The sequence below is a fragment of the Athene noctua genome, chromosome 1 (genome assembly GCF_965140245.1).
Source record: "Athene noctua chromosome 1, bAthNoc1.hap1.1, whole genome shotgun sequence".
NCBI classification, from domain to species: domain Eukaryota; kingdom Metazoa; phylum Chordata; class Aves; order Strigiformes; family Strigidae; genus Athene; species Athene noctua.
Window position 1 is genome coordinate 245,969,923 of NC_134037.1, and position 17,449 is coordinate 245,987,371.

At 41.1% G+C, this 17,449-nt stretch overlaps 2 protein-coding genes across 6 annotated transcripts in view; one reads left to right on the top strand and one right to left on the bottom strand.

Annotated features, from left to right (window-relative positions):
• PSPC1 (paraspeckle component 1) overlaps positions 1 to 9,976 on the top strand; it is a 67,709-nt gene extending 57,733 nt beyond the window's left edge. For 3 of the 5 annotated variants that reach the window (XM_074915853.1, XM_074915871.1, XM_074915880.1), the window contains 3 exons: positions 2,108 to 2,211; positions 6,481 to 6,597; positions 6,842 to 9,976. Coding sequence is in view for 2 of the 5 variants with exons in the window: in XM_074915880.1 (XP_074771981.1) it covers positions 2,108 to 2,137 (30 nt within the window). In the remaining 3 variants the exon portion in view is untranslated. Of the gene's footprint in view, positions 1 to 2,107; positions 2,212 to 2,575; positions 3,383 to 6,480; positions 6,598 to 6,841 lie in introns of those variants that run through there. The other 2 variants (XM_074915862.1, XM_074915888.1) reach the window with 2 other exon arrangements.
• A 210-nt stretch (positions 9,977 to 10,186) lies between these two features.
• The window catches only part of MPHOSPH8 (M-phase phosphoprotein 8), a 28,012-nt gene continuing 20,749 nt past the window's right edge, over positions 10,187 to 17,449 (bottom strand). The window contains exons 11-14 of the mRNA XM_074915841.1: positions 15,513 to 15,667; positions 14,115 to 14,242; positions 13,334 to 13,417; positions 10,187 to 12,444 (exon numbers count right to left, since the gene is read on the bottom strand). Of these exons, the coding sequence (XP_074771942.1) occupies positions 12,403 to 12,444; positions 13,334 to 13,417; positions 14,115 to 14,242; positions 15,513 to 15,667 (409 nt within the window). The 3' untranslated portion in view covers positions 10,187 to 12,402. The remainder of the gene's footprint in view (positions 12,445 to 13,333; positions 13,418 to 14,114; positions 14,243 to 15,512; positions 15,668 to 17,449) is intronic.

The following is a 17,449-nucleotide window of genomic DNA, read 5'->3' on the forward strand; positions in this document are numbered from 1 at the left end:
GAAGGTAATAGACACTGGCAGTTACAAAAACTGGAGAGGCTGTTATGCATTTGGAGGTCTTAGCCTTGCTGTTTGTAGATGGGGCAAGAATGGCAGAAAAGCCTAATTAACATGGGTTTTTTCATAATATTAAAATACAGATCAAAAGATGTGCCGTTTGTATCTTCCTTTTAAGATGGGTGCATATTAATAACTGGATTAGTTTCACCATGTGGAGGTAACGTCCCAGGACACTAATACTTGTCCATATGACAATTCCAGCCTGGTCCCTGAGGCAGGTGGTCATAGTTACAGTCATTGGCGCATTTGACCTGTAAGTGATTTTAATACTGGCACTTGCAAAATTATAGCTCTAGTTATAAAGGGTTAAGTGTGCTGTGCTCTGTCATATCTGCTTTAGAAAGACAGTATCCATCTTGCTGAATGTCTGTGTTATCAAATAGATAACAGAACTGTTGAAATTCAGTATATAGCAAGCTGCCCCATGGAGGGGAAAAGATCAAAAGGAAGCAAAGGGGAAAATTGATAAATTAACAGCACTCCTCATAGGACACAGACATTAAATTGTGCCAACTTTGAAATTGTATTTTCTCTGAGCTGCTAGCCTCAGCCTTTTTTCAGCTGTATCTGATAAGGTAAATGTTGCCTTTATTGTCAGTGTTTGTGGCTGTGTGTTGTAATTTGCACGTATGTCACTTCTGAATTGCTTTTTGGGACTGTTCCTGAAGCAAAGCTAGCCCGAAAGATGCAACCTATATGTGGCAAATACTTTGCAGGGTATGCTAAGTTTTCTGATCATCAAGCAGGACCTCAATGTGTTGGTAAATTGTTTTAGGAAGTCTTTATCTGAGAGCATACAGAGTTCTTCATCCCCTTGCACTGCCAGGGGTTTTCCAGGCAGTCTTCCTCCTTACAGAGATTCTTTAGGGTTCCTTGGCTCTGCAGCATGTTTCTATGTCTGCTTCCCCAGCCAGAGGAACGGATTATGTTAAACCTATCAAACATTGCAGGACTCGCATGTTATTTTAAATTGGAAGTATTTGCAGAGAAGAGATGGTTTTAATTGGGGGCAGGGGAGGAGGGAATGTGTATGTACAGGTGAGAGCTGTTTTGAAGCCTGAATGGGCTGGGGCAGGGAGATGTTGAATTTTAAACACTTCGGATAATTATTTTGCATGTGGACTCTGGAAGATGACCCACAGAGTTAGATACCCCTGTTAACACTTCCAGTTATTATTTAGGCCTTTTTATATATAATTGCAATACTTGTAAGATATTGCAATATCTTGTAATAAATGCAATAGGAATAAAATTTATTCTGACTTGCTGTTCTTCCAACTGAACTTACTGCAAAAATGCAAGCAGATCTATTGCAGAAGTTTTAAAATCACAAGAGTCTTAAAATTTTTGCATCAATTTCTAATGCTTTCAGTATTAAAATATCTTTTAATGAGACTTGTGTGCAGTTCTGTTCTGAGAAGTTATTAGAAAGCAGGACATTTTATGCCAGTTCAGTTGTATTATTTTCATGTATAGCTTTGGTCCTTTTAAGTGTCTGTTAAATGTCTGTACCACAGCAGGCTGTGGAACTGGAGGAGGCTGTATTTGTGCTTCCCAGTGAGAGCAGTTAGTTCTCAAGTTTCAGTAATAACTGTGTTGTGCACAGGGATCCTAATTATTGCAGTGGCAATAATATGAGAAGGATGAAATGCCGCTTTGGTCACATGCATTGGCAGGCCTAGAAGACGACAGTGTTGTGTTTGATATGTGTGTGTGTTAAAAACCCTCCAAAGAGAAGTGACTTGGGGCTCTCTGGAGCAGACTGCACTTAATCTACTCCAAGGAGAAGTATGAGGATCTAGGAACTTGCTAATGTTATTGGAACAGATGGTTTTTAATGGCTGAGGTAGTAAAATTAAAGTTTAGAGAAATCTGTGTAGTATCAACTAAGTGGTAAGAATGGGTAAAGAAAAAATGGATTTTTTTTCTGGTAATGTGAAGTTTTATTATGGTTTATTTCTCCATATTACACTTAAGGCTATTTGAAAAAAGAGGCTACTGTATTTTCTGGTCTGTGACAGTTATTTACTGTTTCTTTATTTTTTAGGTTACTATTAAAATCTTAACATGCAGATGAAGACTGGCTTGTGCAGAATCCTTCTGCTATCTTATGCATACAAAAGGGAATCCTAAACCAACTTTTAGTATGAGGTATGTATTAGGATATTTGGTTTTATTTAATAATTACTGAAATTTAGGAGCCCCTTTTTTTTTTTTACACATTTGTGATTTGATGTAAGTAGTTCTGCTTCGCTTCAACTGATACTTGCTTTCAGATCATGAAATTCCTTGTGTTATTCCTGTTATATGTTAACATGTTTTTAAAGTGCTTGAAGTATACGTACACAGCCTCTTGCAGAAAACCCAAAGTCTGGCTAGTCATAACGTGTCTTACAACCAAAACCCATTGTGCCACATTACTGTGATGCCATGTCTGAGCTACTGGATGTTGTTGATACACTGTGCTCAGAATCCAGTTCGTACAGTCAACGCTGTCATTTCTGATTCTGAACAGCCCTCGGGGTTGGTCCGTTGGCTTTGGTCTGGAGGGTTGTGTCCATGTGCTCTGCAAAACTGGGGGTAGAGTTCCGTTTGTGGACATGCAGGTATGTAGTGTAATTTGCCCTGGGTGTTGGAAGTTACCCTGTGGGACTCCCTTTTAAAGCTTGGTTTGATAGTTTTGAAATTCTACAATATCATTGTTTTTATAAAGTAAAAATAATTTTAAATGCTGGGATTTGACCAAGATGTGCAAGTTCTACAGATAAAGCAAGAGGAATTTGGTTTAGTTCTCCTCTGTGTTTGGCCTAGTAAACATACTCAGAGCTGTCTCTGTTTACTGTTAACACAACTGTAGAGAGCTAGATATATAAAGAACCAGATATATTCAGCTATTTCTTAATGATATGTGAAAGATGTCTCTCCCTGTGGCTGGGGGGTTGAACTGGATGATCTTCAAAGGTCTCTTCCAACCAAAACCATTCTGTGATTCTGTAGTAGTAGTCTATATGATTTATTGCTAAGTAGAGGGGTCCTTTTACTGATTTCCAAGGCAGCTGGTAAATTAAGTGTAGGAAGTAAGCAGTTAAACTTCAGAGTTGCATGGAAAGTATAAATGTGATGGGGTCCTTTGTCACTCCTTAAAATGCATGGGAAGGGCAACATGAAAGAAAAAATCTTTCTGCAGTCATATATCTCACTGTACTGTGACTTATAGCTAATACTGAAAAGTTGCCTATGTGGTGTTTGATTCCAAAGACTGAAAAAATTCAAAATTTCTACTCAAGAGAGGCAGAATCCCATTATAGTCTCCACAGAAGCTCTGTCTCCTTCTTTTCCACCTTTTACTCTCTACCTGCTATGGCCTGTTGATCCAACCCCCTGCTCAAAGCAGGATGTCAAGTAGAGCAGGTTCCCCTGAGCTATGACCATTTGGGTTTGGTCTCCAAGGAAAGGAGGCTCCACAACCTCTCTGGGCAATCTGTACTGGTGCTTGGTCACCCTCACAGTAAGTTTCCTCATGTTCACAGGGAACCTCCTGTGTTCCCGTTTGTGCCCATTGCCTCTCATCCTGTTCCTGGGCATCACTGGGAAGACTCTTGTGTCACCTTTATATCCTCTCATTAGATGTGTACAAATATTTATCAGATTTCACTCGACCTTCTCCAGGCTGCAGTCCCAGCTCTTTCAGCTTTTTATAACATGAAAGATGCCCCAGTCCCTCAGTTGTCTTCCATTCATGGAACTCAACCCAGTATGTTCATGTCTCTTATACTGGGGAGCCCAACACAGGACACAACACCCCATATCACAGAATCATCTAGGTTGGAAAGGACCTTGAAGATCATCCAGTCCAACCATTAACCTCACACTGACAGTTCCCAACTGCACCATCTCCCTCAGCGCTATGTCGACCTGACTCTTAAACACCTCCAGGGATGGGGACTCCACCACCTCCCTGGGCAGCCCATTCCAACGCCTGACAACCCCTTCTGGAAAGAAATGCTTCCTAATATCCAGTCTAAACCTTCCTTGGCGCAACTTGAGGCCATTCCCTCTTGTCCTATCACTTGTTACTTGGTTAAAGAGACTCATCCCCAGCTCTCTGCACCCTCCTTTCAGGGAGCTGTAGAGGGTGATGAGGTCTGTGTCTCACCAGTGCGGAGGGGGAGGATCACCTCTATCCATCTGCTGGCAGTTTTCTGTGTAGTGCAGTGCAGGATGCCATTTGCCACCTTTGTGACCAGGTCACATTCTTTACTCATGGTGGTTCTTGGACTTGGTGTTCACCAGGACCCCTGGTTCTTACCTTCAAAGTCACTTTCCAGCCAGTTGGCCTCCAGCCTGTCCTTGTGCCTGGGATTATTTCTTCCCAGGTGCAGCACTTGGCATTTCCCTCCGTTGAACTTCTTGAGATCCTTTGAGCTTCATTTCCCTGGATGAGAACATGACCCTCTGGTGTACCAGCCACTCCTCTCAGCTTTCTATCACCTTATATCACCTGCAGACTTGCTGAGGATGCACTCTGTCCCATCAGCCAGATGATAAATGAAGATGTTGAAAAGAACTGGCCTCAGTACTGATTCCTGGGATACCCTGCTACTTACAGGCCCCCAACTGGACTTTGTGCCATTGATCACAACCTTCTGGGCCTGGCTGTTTGGCCAGTTTTCAGTCCACCTCACTGTCCACTTACTGAGCCTGTACTTCATCTGCTTGTCCATAAAGATACTATGGCAGACAGTGTCAAAAGCCTTCCTCAAGTCAAAGGAGACAATATCCACTGCTCTCCCCATATCCACTGAACTGATCACCTCAGCATGGCAGGCAACCAGGTTAGGATCCTTAAGGATTTGCAAGTGACCCCTTTGTAAATCCATCATGACTACTGCAGTTACCTTCTTGGTCTGGAAATGCTTTCCAGGAGTAGTTGGGCCATCCTCTTCCCAGGGCCTGTAGTTCCCTGGATCGTCCTTTGTGCCCCTCCGGAAGATAGGAGTGACATTTGCTGTCCCCTAGTCATCACACACCTCTCTCCATTGCCAGGTCCTTTTCAGCAGCAGAGCGTGGCCTCGCAGTGCAAGCAGCCAGCTCCCTCAGTGCTCCTGGCTGCCTCCCATCAGGCCCAACACACTTCACTTGTGTCCAGTTTGTGTGCCCTGACCCCTGTTAGCTATTTGATATTGAAGGGGGGAGGGGTGGGGTGGGGGGGTGTGCCAGGGGCTGAGGATGTGGGAAAAAAATAATAGGCACCTTGTTTTGTGGTTTTGCCTTGTCCTTTACTAAGGAGTTTCCTGTTACTTTGTAGTTGTAGTTAAATTGCAGTAAAATTGTAACAAAAATAATCACACAATAATGTGTAACATACACCAAGCTGTAGAAATTAGCAAGCTACAAGCATTTACTCACAAAATCTCAAAAAGACAATACAGTTAAAACTCTTTATCAGAAAAGTAGTAGTAACATTTAAAAAGTTTTGAGTCAAAAGAGATTTTTCTATCCAGTGGACATTTTGTCTTGACCATGTAGCTGTTAGGAATTCAGTGCTGCCTGTCCTTATGTACCAGACTGCCCCTGTGCCAAAGAGCCATTTGGGAGCCTCAGTGTTTGGCAGGTTTCCCAGGCATCTCAGAATTTTTCTGTCGTCAACTTACAGTTTCCTTCCTGTGAAGGGAAGAGCGGATGGCCAGGGTTCCTTGAGGATACAAGTGTTTCTTTGACTGGCTAAGTAATGACTCCTTGTCTCAATAGAGTGATAAAATACTTTTTCTTTCTCCATTGTTCGTTTGTGTGTGTGTACTTCAGACTGCAGTGTGAACCTGGCTGACAAAGCCTAATGGCCCAATTAAACTGCATTAAAAATTGAGGGAAGATTAGATAAGAATGTGAGTGGATTGCATTGTATTTGGGGCAGAGTGTGCAACAGCAAACAAGTTGCAAAATGCTGGGAGAATAAGCCAAGTCAGTCATATTAAAAAATTTACGCCTGCTTGGTTTGATCTTCCTTAACTTGTTGCTGAGCAGTATTTGTAAAGATGAGAGCTGGCCTTCGTGTGTCACTGCATTCCCTTCTTCAGCTCTGAAATAAACTTGCGTACAGTCCTGTTAGACCAGAAAACAGCTGACTTAATTTGCAGTGAGGTCAGTGTGTTCTGTCAAGCTGCCTGCTGCTGGGGTTCCTCAACAGTGGTTGGGAATTCCAGGTAACCTCTAGGAAGGGCTGTCTGGGAAAGCCCTTCCCACCTCTTTATCCAACTATATTTGCTAATGCATTGCTCTGTAGTTTACTATTTGAGTCTTGTTGTTTGCCATACTTTGATTACAGAAGTATGTTTTCAGGGAAGTTATCATTTAAGTGTCTCTTGTAACTCCTCAGCCTGAATTCTACTTACTTCCTCAAAATGTTCTCCATTGCATTAGGTTCCAATGAAAACCACTGGTGGCTAGAGGCCCTCAGAACTGAAGATGACTTTCTGCTATACTGTGATCATGTGCAAAACGCTGCTCTTCAAGTTGGAATTACAAGGACCATCAGGGGTGAGAATATAACCATATTGTCACTCATTGTAGCACTTACGTTTCCTTTGTGCTCAGGTATCAGTCTCTTTGTGTTATTTTTGTGCATAACATTATTTTTTTTCCACTCTATGCTGTTTTCTTGGGCACAAGGATAATGCTGTTATGTAATAAAACAGCAATTAAGTCTGTAGCAGCTAGCTGAACAGCAGAGAGGTATGAACTGATCACTCTGTTTCATTGTATTCCTTCTGCTTGTGGACAGGTCTGCCCTGCGAGACTTGAGGGAACAGGGCTAAGGGTCCCCCAGCAACACCCTGGATTGGGAAGGACATGTCAGAAGAATCCAAATACAGTGTCTGCTTGTGAGGTTCAAGCTGCCTTTTCCTGCACGAGGAGATGAGTTACAGCTATTGTGATGTTACTGACTTCAGTCTCTGGCAGAGAAGGTGGTACCCAGAGTTAGGCAAAGTCAAGCTGATAATAAAGCTGATGTTGGCCCACTTTGTGTGTGACTGAGGTCTTGACTCCCTTTTTATCTAGACTGTATTGGAAACTGATTTTCTTCCCAGAAGTACTAGTGCCGGGGAATGGTGTTGATAAAAGGGTTAAAAGTTTGAATCAGAATAAATGATATATCAAAAGACTGCTCCTTGGTTAAATGATTGGGTTTGGACTAAAAAAAAGCCTTTAAAGTTAAATCAGTAAGAAAATATTTTCAAGCACTAAAATGTGTGACAAAGTAGTGGGTTTCATATTTAAAGAAATAACAATTGTGTGGCTTGTGTTTAAATTGCAGTAGAGTTTAAAAGAGCACATAAGTATTAGTTACCTGGAGAAAATGGTGTGAGCCAGCAACAGCTGACCAGGACTGGGAGGAAATGGTAACCTGCAGTGAGATGGAAGCTGCAGTTAAGTTTGAATTGGAAGTTATGATAAAAATGCCTGCTGTCTTAATGTAGCCCAATAAAAAGACAAAAAAAAAAAAAGCTGTGAACGAAATGCATATGAAAAATGAATTTTGATGTGATGCAACTTTAACATTGCACTGTATCATCACCAGTTTTTTTTCAGGGTTTCTGCATCATAAAACTCTTTCAAACTAATCAGTGAATAACAGGATGTTTACTGTCTTATTTCCTGCAATCAACAAAGCAGTAAACATCAGTCGAGGGCCTGGCAGGAAACTCACTTCAGAAAAGGAGGATGTGAGGTCCTGCAGTGGGTACTGAATGAACCTGGTGCAGCTGTGCAGCCCGGGCACAGACTGGTGGCAAAGGAGCTTTGCAGAAGCTGGTCGGGGAGGCCCAAGGGACAAGTGAAGATGGTGTGCAGCCCCATCCTGGGCTCCATTAGAAGAGCACAGCTGAGCAGGGGCAGGGAGCAGGACCCTTCCTCTGGTCAGCGCTTCCGAGACTGCAGCTGGAGCGCTGTGACCAGTGCCGGGCTCCCGAGGACAAGATGTACAGGGGAACAAGTCCAGTGGAGGCCACTGATGATCAGGAGGTTAGAGCACAGGAGCCCTGGGGGAGGCAGCGAGGTGGTTCTGTCTGGAAAGGAGAAAGTTGGGGGGCAGGAAATCTCTGTGTAAGGGAAGGGGATAGCAAGGATGGAGCCAGGCTCATTTGGTGGCTCAGGGCAGTGAGGAAGTCTCGTATGTTTTTCAGTGCTTAATTGTTGCATCATTCCACTAATAAAACCAGTGCAAGCCCATACTGTCTTGTTGCAGTGAACTGGTCTCCCCCCACTGTAGAACTGGGAGTTACCTTTTGTTTCAGGAAGGGTGGATGCAGGGGCCCCAGATGGGGGGTGTGTGTGAGGTGATGTTTGCTTGTGGGTTCACTTGTAGTTTTGGGGATCTTGATCCTGCTGTAGAAGTAAAAACTGTTCCAACATTAAGACAGTAGAGTTGACAGATCCAGGAAAGCAAGGGAAATTTCAGATGCTTGTACATCTGTGCAAACTGTTCCAGACAGGATCTCAACCAGCTTGATAAAGCTTTTCAAAAAGCAAGCAAAGGCTCTGGCTGTTACTGTGTGGTTGGGATAGCAGCTTTCCCCCCTGTGATATGGATGGTTGTGTTCAGTGTGAGATGTACAACTGCTGAAACAGGCCTAACTAACTGGGCTTTTCTTCCACAAATTTTGGCTATGGGAAATCTGTACAAGTAACCACTCCAGGGAACAAGACTGTGTGTCAGAAAGCGGGGTTTGTGATACGGATCAAGATGTCCTCCAGCTCTGGCTGAAAGCATCTGTGCTGCTGGCAGGTGCCCTGAGAGTTGCAGTGAATGGAGTTTTGGAGCAGGCAGCTGTTGCCCTGGGTGTGGTAACAAGGTCCTCAGTTCCCATACATATGGGTTTGGTTTTTTGAAGAGCAGAGCCGTGCCTGCTGCTGGTGTAAGAGGGGCACGCACATGAGCATAGCTGGGCGGTGTTAAGGTCTGACCCATCCACTATCAGTGAGTCTGTGCCAACAGTAATTAACCACAGAGGAGCTCCTTATGTTCAAATCATAGGAAGTACTACAGAAATTCTTGAAAGAAATGTCAGTTGTAGCTTTACTGCATGACAGTTGAGACTAATTTAAAATTGTTTCTCCACAGCAAAAAGAACCAACTTCTGCCTGGTGCAGTCCTCCTGGCTGCTGTACTTGACATGTCTGAGATTTTTTTTTTTAAGAGGACCCCTTTTCTAACCTTGACTACTGCCTCAGTCCTGCTCAAACTTGTATTCTGTGCTGTCCTGTCTGCTTTTAGTTTTTTTTTCTCCTTACTCTGGGTGAAAGGCAAAGATTTTAAGATGGGTTTTGAATCTGAAAAATATTTTCCCCCTTTTATCTGGGACACAGAAAAGCTGGGGAATTTTAAGGATTCAGTGAGGGGCTTACAGTGCATGCCCATGCTGCACCAGCTTAGAAGAATGTGGCCTTTTGGTTCTCTTACACTTCTTAAAAGCTAAGACTCCATTAAGAGCTCCACATTAGAGAGAAAGACTCCAGCAAAACTGAAAGCACTGCTCTAGGAATGCATCATGCAGCGTTGCCTCGGCGCCAGTGCTGCTGGGCTGCCACTGCTCTGAAGGACTGACCTAAAGGAGAAAGATTTTACAGGGGCCCTTCTCCAGTGCCCTGTGGGAAGACAAAGGGTGAGGACAGAATTGTAGCAGGAATGGACAGGCACAAGACGTTAGGATGGCCCTCAGGCACTCTGAGCAGTCCCAGCTGGTGAAGGTGGCAGCTGCACTCTGTGCTGTCTGTCTCTTCCATCCAGACTGATAGAAAAACATCTTGTTTTTGAAAAATGGCTGCAGAAAGCACAGAGGACCTGAGACAGTCAGCTGCCTCATCCACCAACTTTCAGTACCTGTGAAAAGCTGGGAACACAAGTACCAGTGATGTAACAGTGAAAGATAATGAATCCAATGTACTGCCATGGCAGTTCACAGAACTGCAGCAAGAAGAAACTGAACAAGTACTTCAAAGGTATTTCTCCACAGTGCCTAAAGAATTGGTTTTTTTTATTGTAGCTACTTTCTCATCTTTTGTCCACCAAAAGCTTTTCCTTAGCAACTGGATAAAAAAACCATAATAAAATCAGACAAACACCAGCTTCAAACATCTTTTCATATGCCTTTTATGCATCTTTAGTAGGGATTCTGAATTTATATTGCCAACTAAAAGAGAAAGATGGCTGCAAAATCCATCCCTTAATAAAATCATCAGGAACCCATATTTTATTCCCATGTCCTGTAGAACTCCCTCTCTCCCAAATGCCTCAAGGGAAAAAAACCAAAACCCCAAACAAAACAAACCCCCAACATCAACAGCCTTTGACAAACTACTTGCTATGTCAACTCTTGGAGCATTAGTAGACATTTTTAGGTTAGATTGTACAACAGTTTCTAAATAGCATCTATATTATACGGACACTTGTTCAAAACCTTTTGTCCCCACCATGAACAGCTCAAATGTTTACCACTGACACGTGCTGTGCAGCACTTCCACACACACGGTGTAGGGTTGTGTGTACGGTGCAGGGGTAGCTGGGGAAGGGGGAGCCACATACAGGGAAACTGTCACTCCAACACAAGTGAACACTTAGGAACAAACATCCCCTTTCCTTAGTCACTCCTGGGGCCATGCACTGTGACTAACATGAACTAGAGCTACACAAAGTCCCCAGTGCTGATAGTGACATACCTGATTCTCAGCCAGTGCTTTTCATGCATTTCAGGTGGTCACACTTAGCAAAATGAGGTATCTAACAGATTTCAGAGAGGTGGAGATGCCAAGTCTGTTCAAAACCCAGACTTGTTAACATCCATCAATACTGTTCACAAAAAGACAGGCAACTATTCTAAATCAAAACAGAAAGGACTGTTTGTATGTTATGTTGCTGTTCTAGTTTTATATAGCTTAACGTGACATTCCACAAAATTGAAATAAGTGTGCTGTTACTTAGTTATTTGGCATCTCTTAAAATATGAAAGTTTAAAACTTTCAAGAACCAAAAAGTAAAAACTGGTTAATTGAACTTTATACTACAAAGTCACAGTTCTTAAAAGGAGACAATAAATCTGCACCATTTTGATGGTGAGCACTCAAATACATTAAGAATTTATCCACAATAGTTTTGCTAATAATATAGGCACATAGTGGCATGTAAACTACATGTGGCAACCAGAACAGCAAAGGCACAATCTGGATTATCTTTTTTTTTTCCTTTACTTTTCAAGATGTTGGTTAATTTACAAGGAAAAATATTTAATACTTCATGAAGAAGTATTCCATTTGTATTTTACAGCACAGGACCATTACAGAACTGCTGTCATCTGATCAAACGGGTTATTTAAATAATAATAATTAAAAAAAAATAGCAGCTCTTTGCACCAAGGAACTGAATTTGTGAATTAAAGGAGAGTACATATTCTCATCTGTCAGGTTGAGAACATCTGAAATTCTCCATCTATCTTCTTGTCTACAAAAAAACATTGCCTGCACATTTAAGGTAGTTACAAGTTTTCTGGTTAGCTATTTTCAGCTTGTATTTGTTTTCCTATGTCACTTGACTAAACTCAGAAGTTAAGATCTGTTAAAGTCTGTAAAACTATCAGTTGCTTCTCTAATACAACAGTAGTTTTAAAACACTGACATAACTAGGAATCAGACTGCAGTCCTCTATGAATTGAGCCTATTCAGATGTCTTTGTTCACACCTGCAGACCTGTGTTTGTTCAAAGGGAATCACTCTAAGCATAACTGCTTTCTCATCAGGAGACAGGCGCAACAAGTTTCAAACCAGAACACAGCCCTCAGCAATTCATAATGCAGTGACTTAGAAGTGTAATTTTTGCCCAGGGCTCCAAGTATATGACAGTTCTGCATTTGACCTATAAACATTACAGTGAGATAAGTAGAAAATTTTAGTGTACAAATGGTAAAGATCTCTCTATTAAAAAAGACATTTCATGTAGTTACCTTAAATAGTTCTTATATGCACCATTCCACACTGTGGAAAAGCTGAAATATGCAGTCTGGACTCCACAAGTTAAAGAAAAACAGAATTATATGTATTGGCACAAATACTTACATCTACATCTGTACAAAGTAAAAAAAGCTGACAACCCTGTCCCACCAGTGCAGTGTATTCAACTGCTCTCCAACACACACTTTCCTATGTGACTGCCAACGAGTGACAGTGAGATGGGAACTTAGTCTTAAGAGCGTGGTGCCAAAAAGTTCCAAACTGCTTGGTCAGTCTCTAAACAGAGGAATCAGAAGTATATCCAAAGAAGTGTCAGTCCACTCAATGCTTGCAGCTGTGAGGTCACTGCAGCTGCACTCTGTACGCTCCTATTAGCAGCTTTACCTGTAAAAGCAAACAAAGGTTTCATAGAAGGTTGTTCACATGTAACTACTGTTTTAAAACACTTCGAATACAAGAATAGCATGAGAAAAGGCATACAGTTGCTAGTGACTGAGAAATAAAAAAAGGTATTTACAATCTGTGTTTAATAAAATCAGTTTATAGTAGCCCTGCTGTATGATGAATGGCTTGTGAAAGGACTCAAGTAGAATACTACTGCATTGGGTGCTGGCTGAACAAGTTAGCCCCAGAGCTGAACTAGACATATACATCCTTCTGAATACAAGTTCAAATTTTCCCTTTTTAAAAAAAAGATGCACAATAAAACATGTAAGAGTGTAAGTTTTAAATCTCAAGATCTAGAAAATGCACTGGAGTGTCTTTGAAAGATAAAATAAATGCTATTAGAACAGGATCTGTTATTCATCTTGCAACACGTAGTGGGACTACTGCCCAAACCACCTGGAAAATAGAAGAGACTATACAGAATGTTTAAAATCAGACTGCATATCCTAGTAAACACTTCCAAGTTCTCCTAAACAGACAAGCAAAAACATATGTACGCAAAAAATAACTGACACTCCGTGTATCTGTTAGTCATTAAAATCACAATATAGATGGGGAAAATGTTAGCTGTAACATTACTTTATCCTGGTGCATGAATTATTCTGACTGCAGCATAAAAACATTTAATTATGACAGAACTAACACCCTTGGCAATGTTCTGTCAGTGTCTCAGGATGGAACTGTAACTGATGGGGACTGGGATGAGGAGACAGTGGAAAGTCCTTAGTTTTACATTTGCAACATACAACTAGGAGCATTTTAGACTATGGAAGAATTACTGTACAACAAATTAGCATGCACATTTAATTTTGAGAACATTTTGTACCTTGGCATTAGGAGCTTCTGCCAACCGTATAAAAAGCTTGTTAAGGCCTGCAGTAGGGCTGAAGGAATAAATAAAGTGACTGTCCTAAAAGGAAAAAGAAAGTGTACAAAGTTAATGGCAGGATATGACTGAAAGTGCTGTGCGAGGGGACTAATATGACAGTACCACTATGTATTTTTTGAAAGAAAGTTGTTTATACTGCATACTGCAAAGAACCTTTGCTGCAACCACACAGAAAACAAGAGGACTTGAAAACTGCAGAGTGATGTACTTAAGTTTTTTAAAAATAGGATAAAGTAAAATAATTAATCATTAGAAATATGAGGTAGGCTGTTAAATACTTTAGAACTTTCTTGGGTCAAAAATTTGAGAGGCTTGAATTGAGAATTTGAAAAGTGAAACTGTTTTAAATTCAGAATTCTCACCTGCCTGCTCAAACCCTCAGTTCTGAAGTCACAGAATCACAGGTGTGTTGAGGTTGGAGGGGACATCTCAACATCATCAGGTCCAACCCCCTGCTCAAGCATGGCCACCTGGAAGCATGTTCTCCAGCACTATAACCCTGCCTATTAAATCAGAAATTTTTATGGAGTCTAGTACATGCAAGGTTTGCAGTTCCCTCCATATACAAAGAGAAATTAAGTTTAATTTAAAAAAGAACCCTATCATGACCCTTCACAATACTCAAAATCCAAATTAAGGCATTAAGATTTCCCAGGCTGCTCCATAAAAAAATTTACAATGCAGTTTTACAGTCAATCAATTATATGAAAAGATTTACCAAAAATACAGGGAGCTGGAATTTGTCGTTTAAAACCACAGCTTGTACACTGCATGGTCCACAGAGCCGAGCAATGACTTCTTTACCAAAGAAATTTGAATGGAAAACAAAGAGAAGAATTCCAGATCCTGAAAGGGAGGGCAATTCAGTCAGGTGAATTTGCAATGAGATCCACTATTTAGAAAACAACTGCGTACACTGAACCTTTGAAGACAGTTAGGTACAAATATACATTAAACCCCAAGCCAGTGGACCCCAGCACAGAACACAACTGCCTTGGTCACTAAGTTAAGGTCTTCTGGCAGCAGAAATAATTTTATGTGGCTATTAGAAAGGAAAGCAAAATGGATACAGCAATCCTCAGTACAGTTAAAACTCTGTGGTTTTAAGTTCACCTGAAGAGTTACGGAATTTAATGTGGTTTGTGTTGTCTACCCTCTTGGTAAGGACAGCTGAGCCCAGTCAGCTACATTCAATAAACAACAATCTTCAATACTCAGAAATGCCTCATTTTAATACACGAACTTATGTAAGGTTTCTTAATTCTGTAAAGGATTCCTGTAATAAAGAGCTGGAAGACTTATAGTACAACTCATAACAAGGAGAAAATTGGGTAGACACAACCACTTTCAATCTTAGTTTAAGTAGTATCTCAGTGTTATGTTAATGTATTATAATTTTGAGAAAAGTCAGTATCAGCAGGTATTTTCCTGTTATACTCAAAAGGTGAATAAAAATGACTCAACTAAGCCAAGTATCAGAGATTAGTATCTGGATTCCTGAAAGAATTAAGAAACATTCCCAAGTATCTTGGGAATTTGCTTCCCAGCTTTTTCAAAAGGTCCATGGGCAAAGCAGAATTGATTGATGCTGCCTTCTTTTCTGTAGTACTTCTAGACTGCATTCCTATCATGATAGTGCTGTACAGCATTCTGCAACGAGTTCCGTAATTCAGTATTCTGTGCAAAAATAGACTGTCTACAAAACAAGATAATCCACGGTGAGATTTTCTAAATAAACTAAAACCTAAGATCTTTCAAAATTATTAATTCTAAGGTAAACCACTCCTCTAATACCTATCACTTAGTAATGCAACCCTCACAAAGCCAACGTAACCCACGAACAGAAGAAAACAGCTGATGCATGTGGCAATTAGGAAAAACTCTTAAAAAGACGCACACAAACCCCACTGACAACACGCCTAGATCTGCTGCTCTGCCTGTGCTCCATGATCAGAGCATCCTTAATGTAGTGTACTGCAATCAGTCACACAATAATTTCGCATAGCAGATAGTTTAAGACATACTTAAAAAGCAGTTTCTTAACAAACTGTCCTTTTTTTAAAACAAACAAACAAACAAACAAAAACACCACCACCACAACCCCCACCCCCCCTACCTTCTGGCACATTTTGTGGAGGTTTATAGTTAAAATCCGTAGAAAAGTCTGGCCCTTCACAGAGACGATGACATGCAATTGGAAAGACTGGCTCCAGCAAAGCAAGACGAGCTTCAAAATAATCCCTGATGGTATCTTCTGCTACTCTTGAGAGCCTAGAAGACCAAACAAGTGAGGCCTGTGCTTCGCACAGTAAAATTACTTTACCATAGACTTAGTGAGAGCTGACGCAAAAAAGGATTCCAGATGACCTTCCTGGACTCCCACTTTTCAAGAGTGAGTGCCTTTGTCCCTCGCATTTATGTATAGATGAAACCCAGGTCCCAGTACTTTATCAATAATTATATTAATAACACATTTTATCAGTGACTTGCTTGTGAAATTCATCTATTGGGTCCACAAAAATAAACTGCTGAGACAAATGCACTGCAGCAGATTAAAAAAAAATTTCTGACTAGCCATGTACTTTGAAGGCTCTTTATGTAGAAAGATGTCCCCAAAACATCAACACATACCTAGTGGGTAGAAACAACCATTTCCCCAGAGTGGCTGATTTATCAACCTGACTGTAAGTACAATATTAAAAAAACCAAGTAAGTCACTGTGTAATTTTACTGGCAATACTGTTGGAAGAATGCAGTCCCTGGTTAAAACCTACTAATAATGCAGTGAAAAAGTAGCAAAACTACCATTAAGTAGCCAAACTGGGGTTTTTTTGTTTGGTTTTTGGGGATTGGATGAGGGGCAGTGTTTAATTTAAGCAAGCAGCCCAGCCTTCAAAGAGAGACCACATAAACCAACAGTATTTGGCACCTTTACAAGCAGGTTCCCAAGTAATCCTCTTCAGAAAGCTGTTTTGACACAAATGAGTTTTAAATGCTTTTGCAAAGCAAAGGTCCCAGCTCTCTCAGCTTTATAGCTTTTTTAGCTATTATTCAGAGCACGTTTCCCCTCCCTGCTAGCTGAGATTACCATCTGCAGAATCTAAAATTTAAGTGTTTGACTGGAAAGAAACCGCAAGAATTGCCATACCAAACCAAGCCCGGAAGCCCATCTAGCCTAGTTTCCAGATGCTAGACGAAGCTGGATTAAATGTGGGAAATTAAACAGTTGTGGGGGATTTTTTGTACACCGTCCCTAGTTTCCAGCAATCTGATTTAGAGACATCCAAAACTAGAGACTGCAGCCAAATCGTACCTCTCCTTACATCTACTTAGTCCCTTCTGAAATCCCATGTGACCACAGCATTCTGCAACAAGATCCATAATTCAGTATTTCTGTGCAAAAACATTCCTCCACTTCAAACCTATCACTAAATCATTTAACAGTATGGGCTGTAGAACCTGCCTCAGGGCTTTTCTGTTGTTGTTTTCTGATTTTATTTTAAATTCTGACCACCTAATCTGTCCCAAGGTGCCATGTCCTCCCTCGGTCTATCCTCCCAGAAGCTTCTCCTTATGTCTGATCATCTTTATTTCTTTTTGCTTCATCTGTTTTTGAAACAAGGTAACTGGAATAACACATGCTATTTAAGGCATTTGGACACCATGGATTTAAATTTTATCTTCAGCTCCACTACTACTGTATTATCTTCCTTTTTGACTGACAAGAAGAACTGAACTGGCATTTTCAGATAATGAGTCGAAGCTGGTAAAGAGTTGTATTACTCCCTCCACACACTGATACCCCATGGACATCACTTTGTATTTATCAGTATTTAATTTCCATTGCCATTTTACTGGCAAAATTACATGTCCAAGGTCTCCCAAAACTCAGTAGTCCGATTAGCCAAAACTGAAGGTAGCAGATTTTACAGGAAACAAACTGGCAAAGGCATCAAATAGCGAGTGAGTGAGTGACAGTTTCAATACACTGAACAGCGGGTACCAGATCACTTGTCTGCATGCTTGCTGTTTCCTTCAAAACCTTAACTTGCA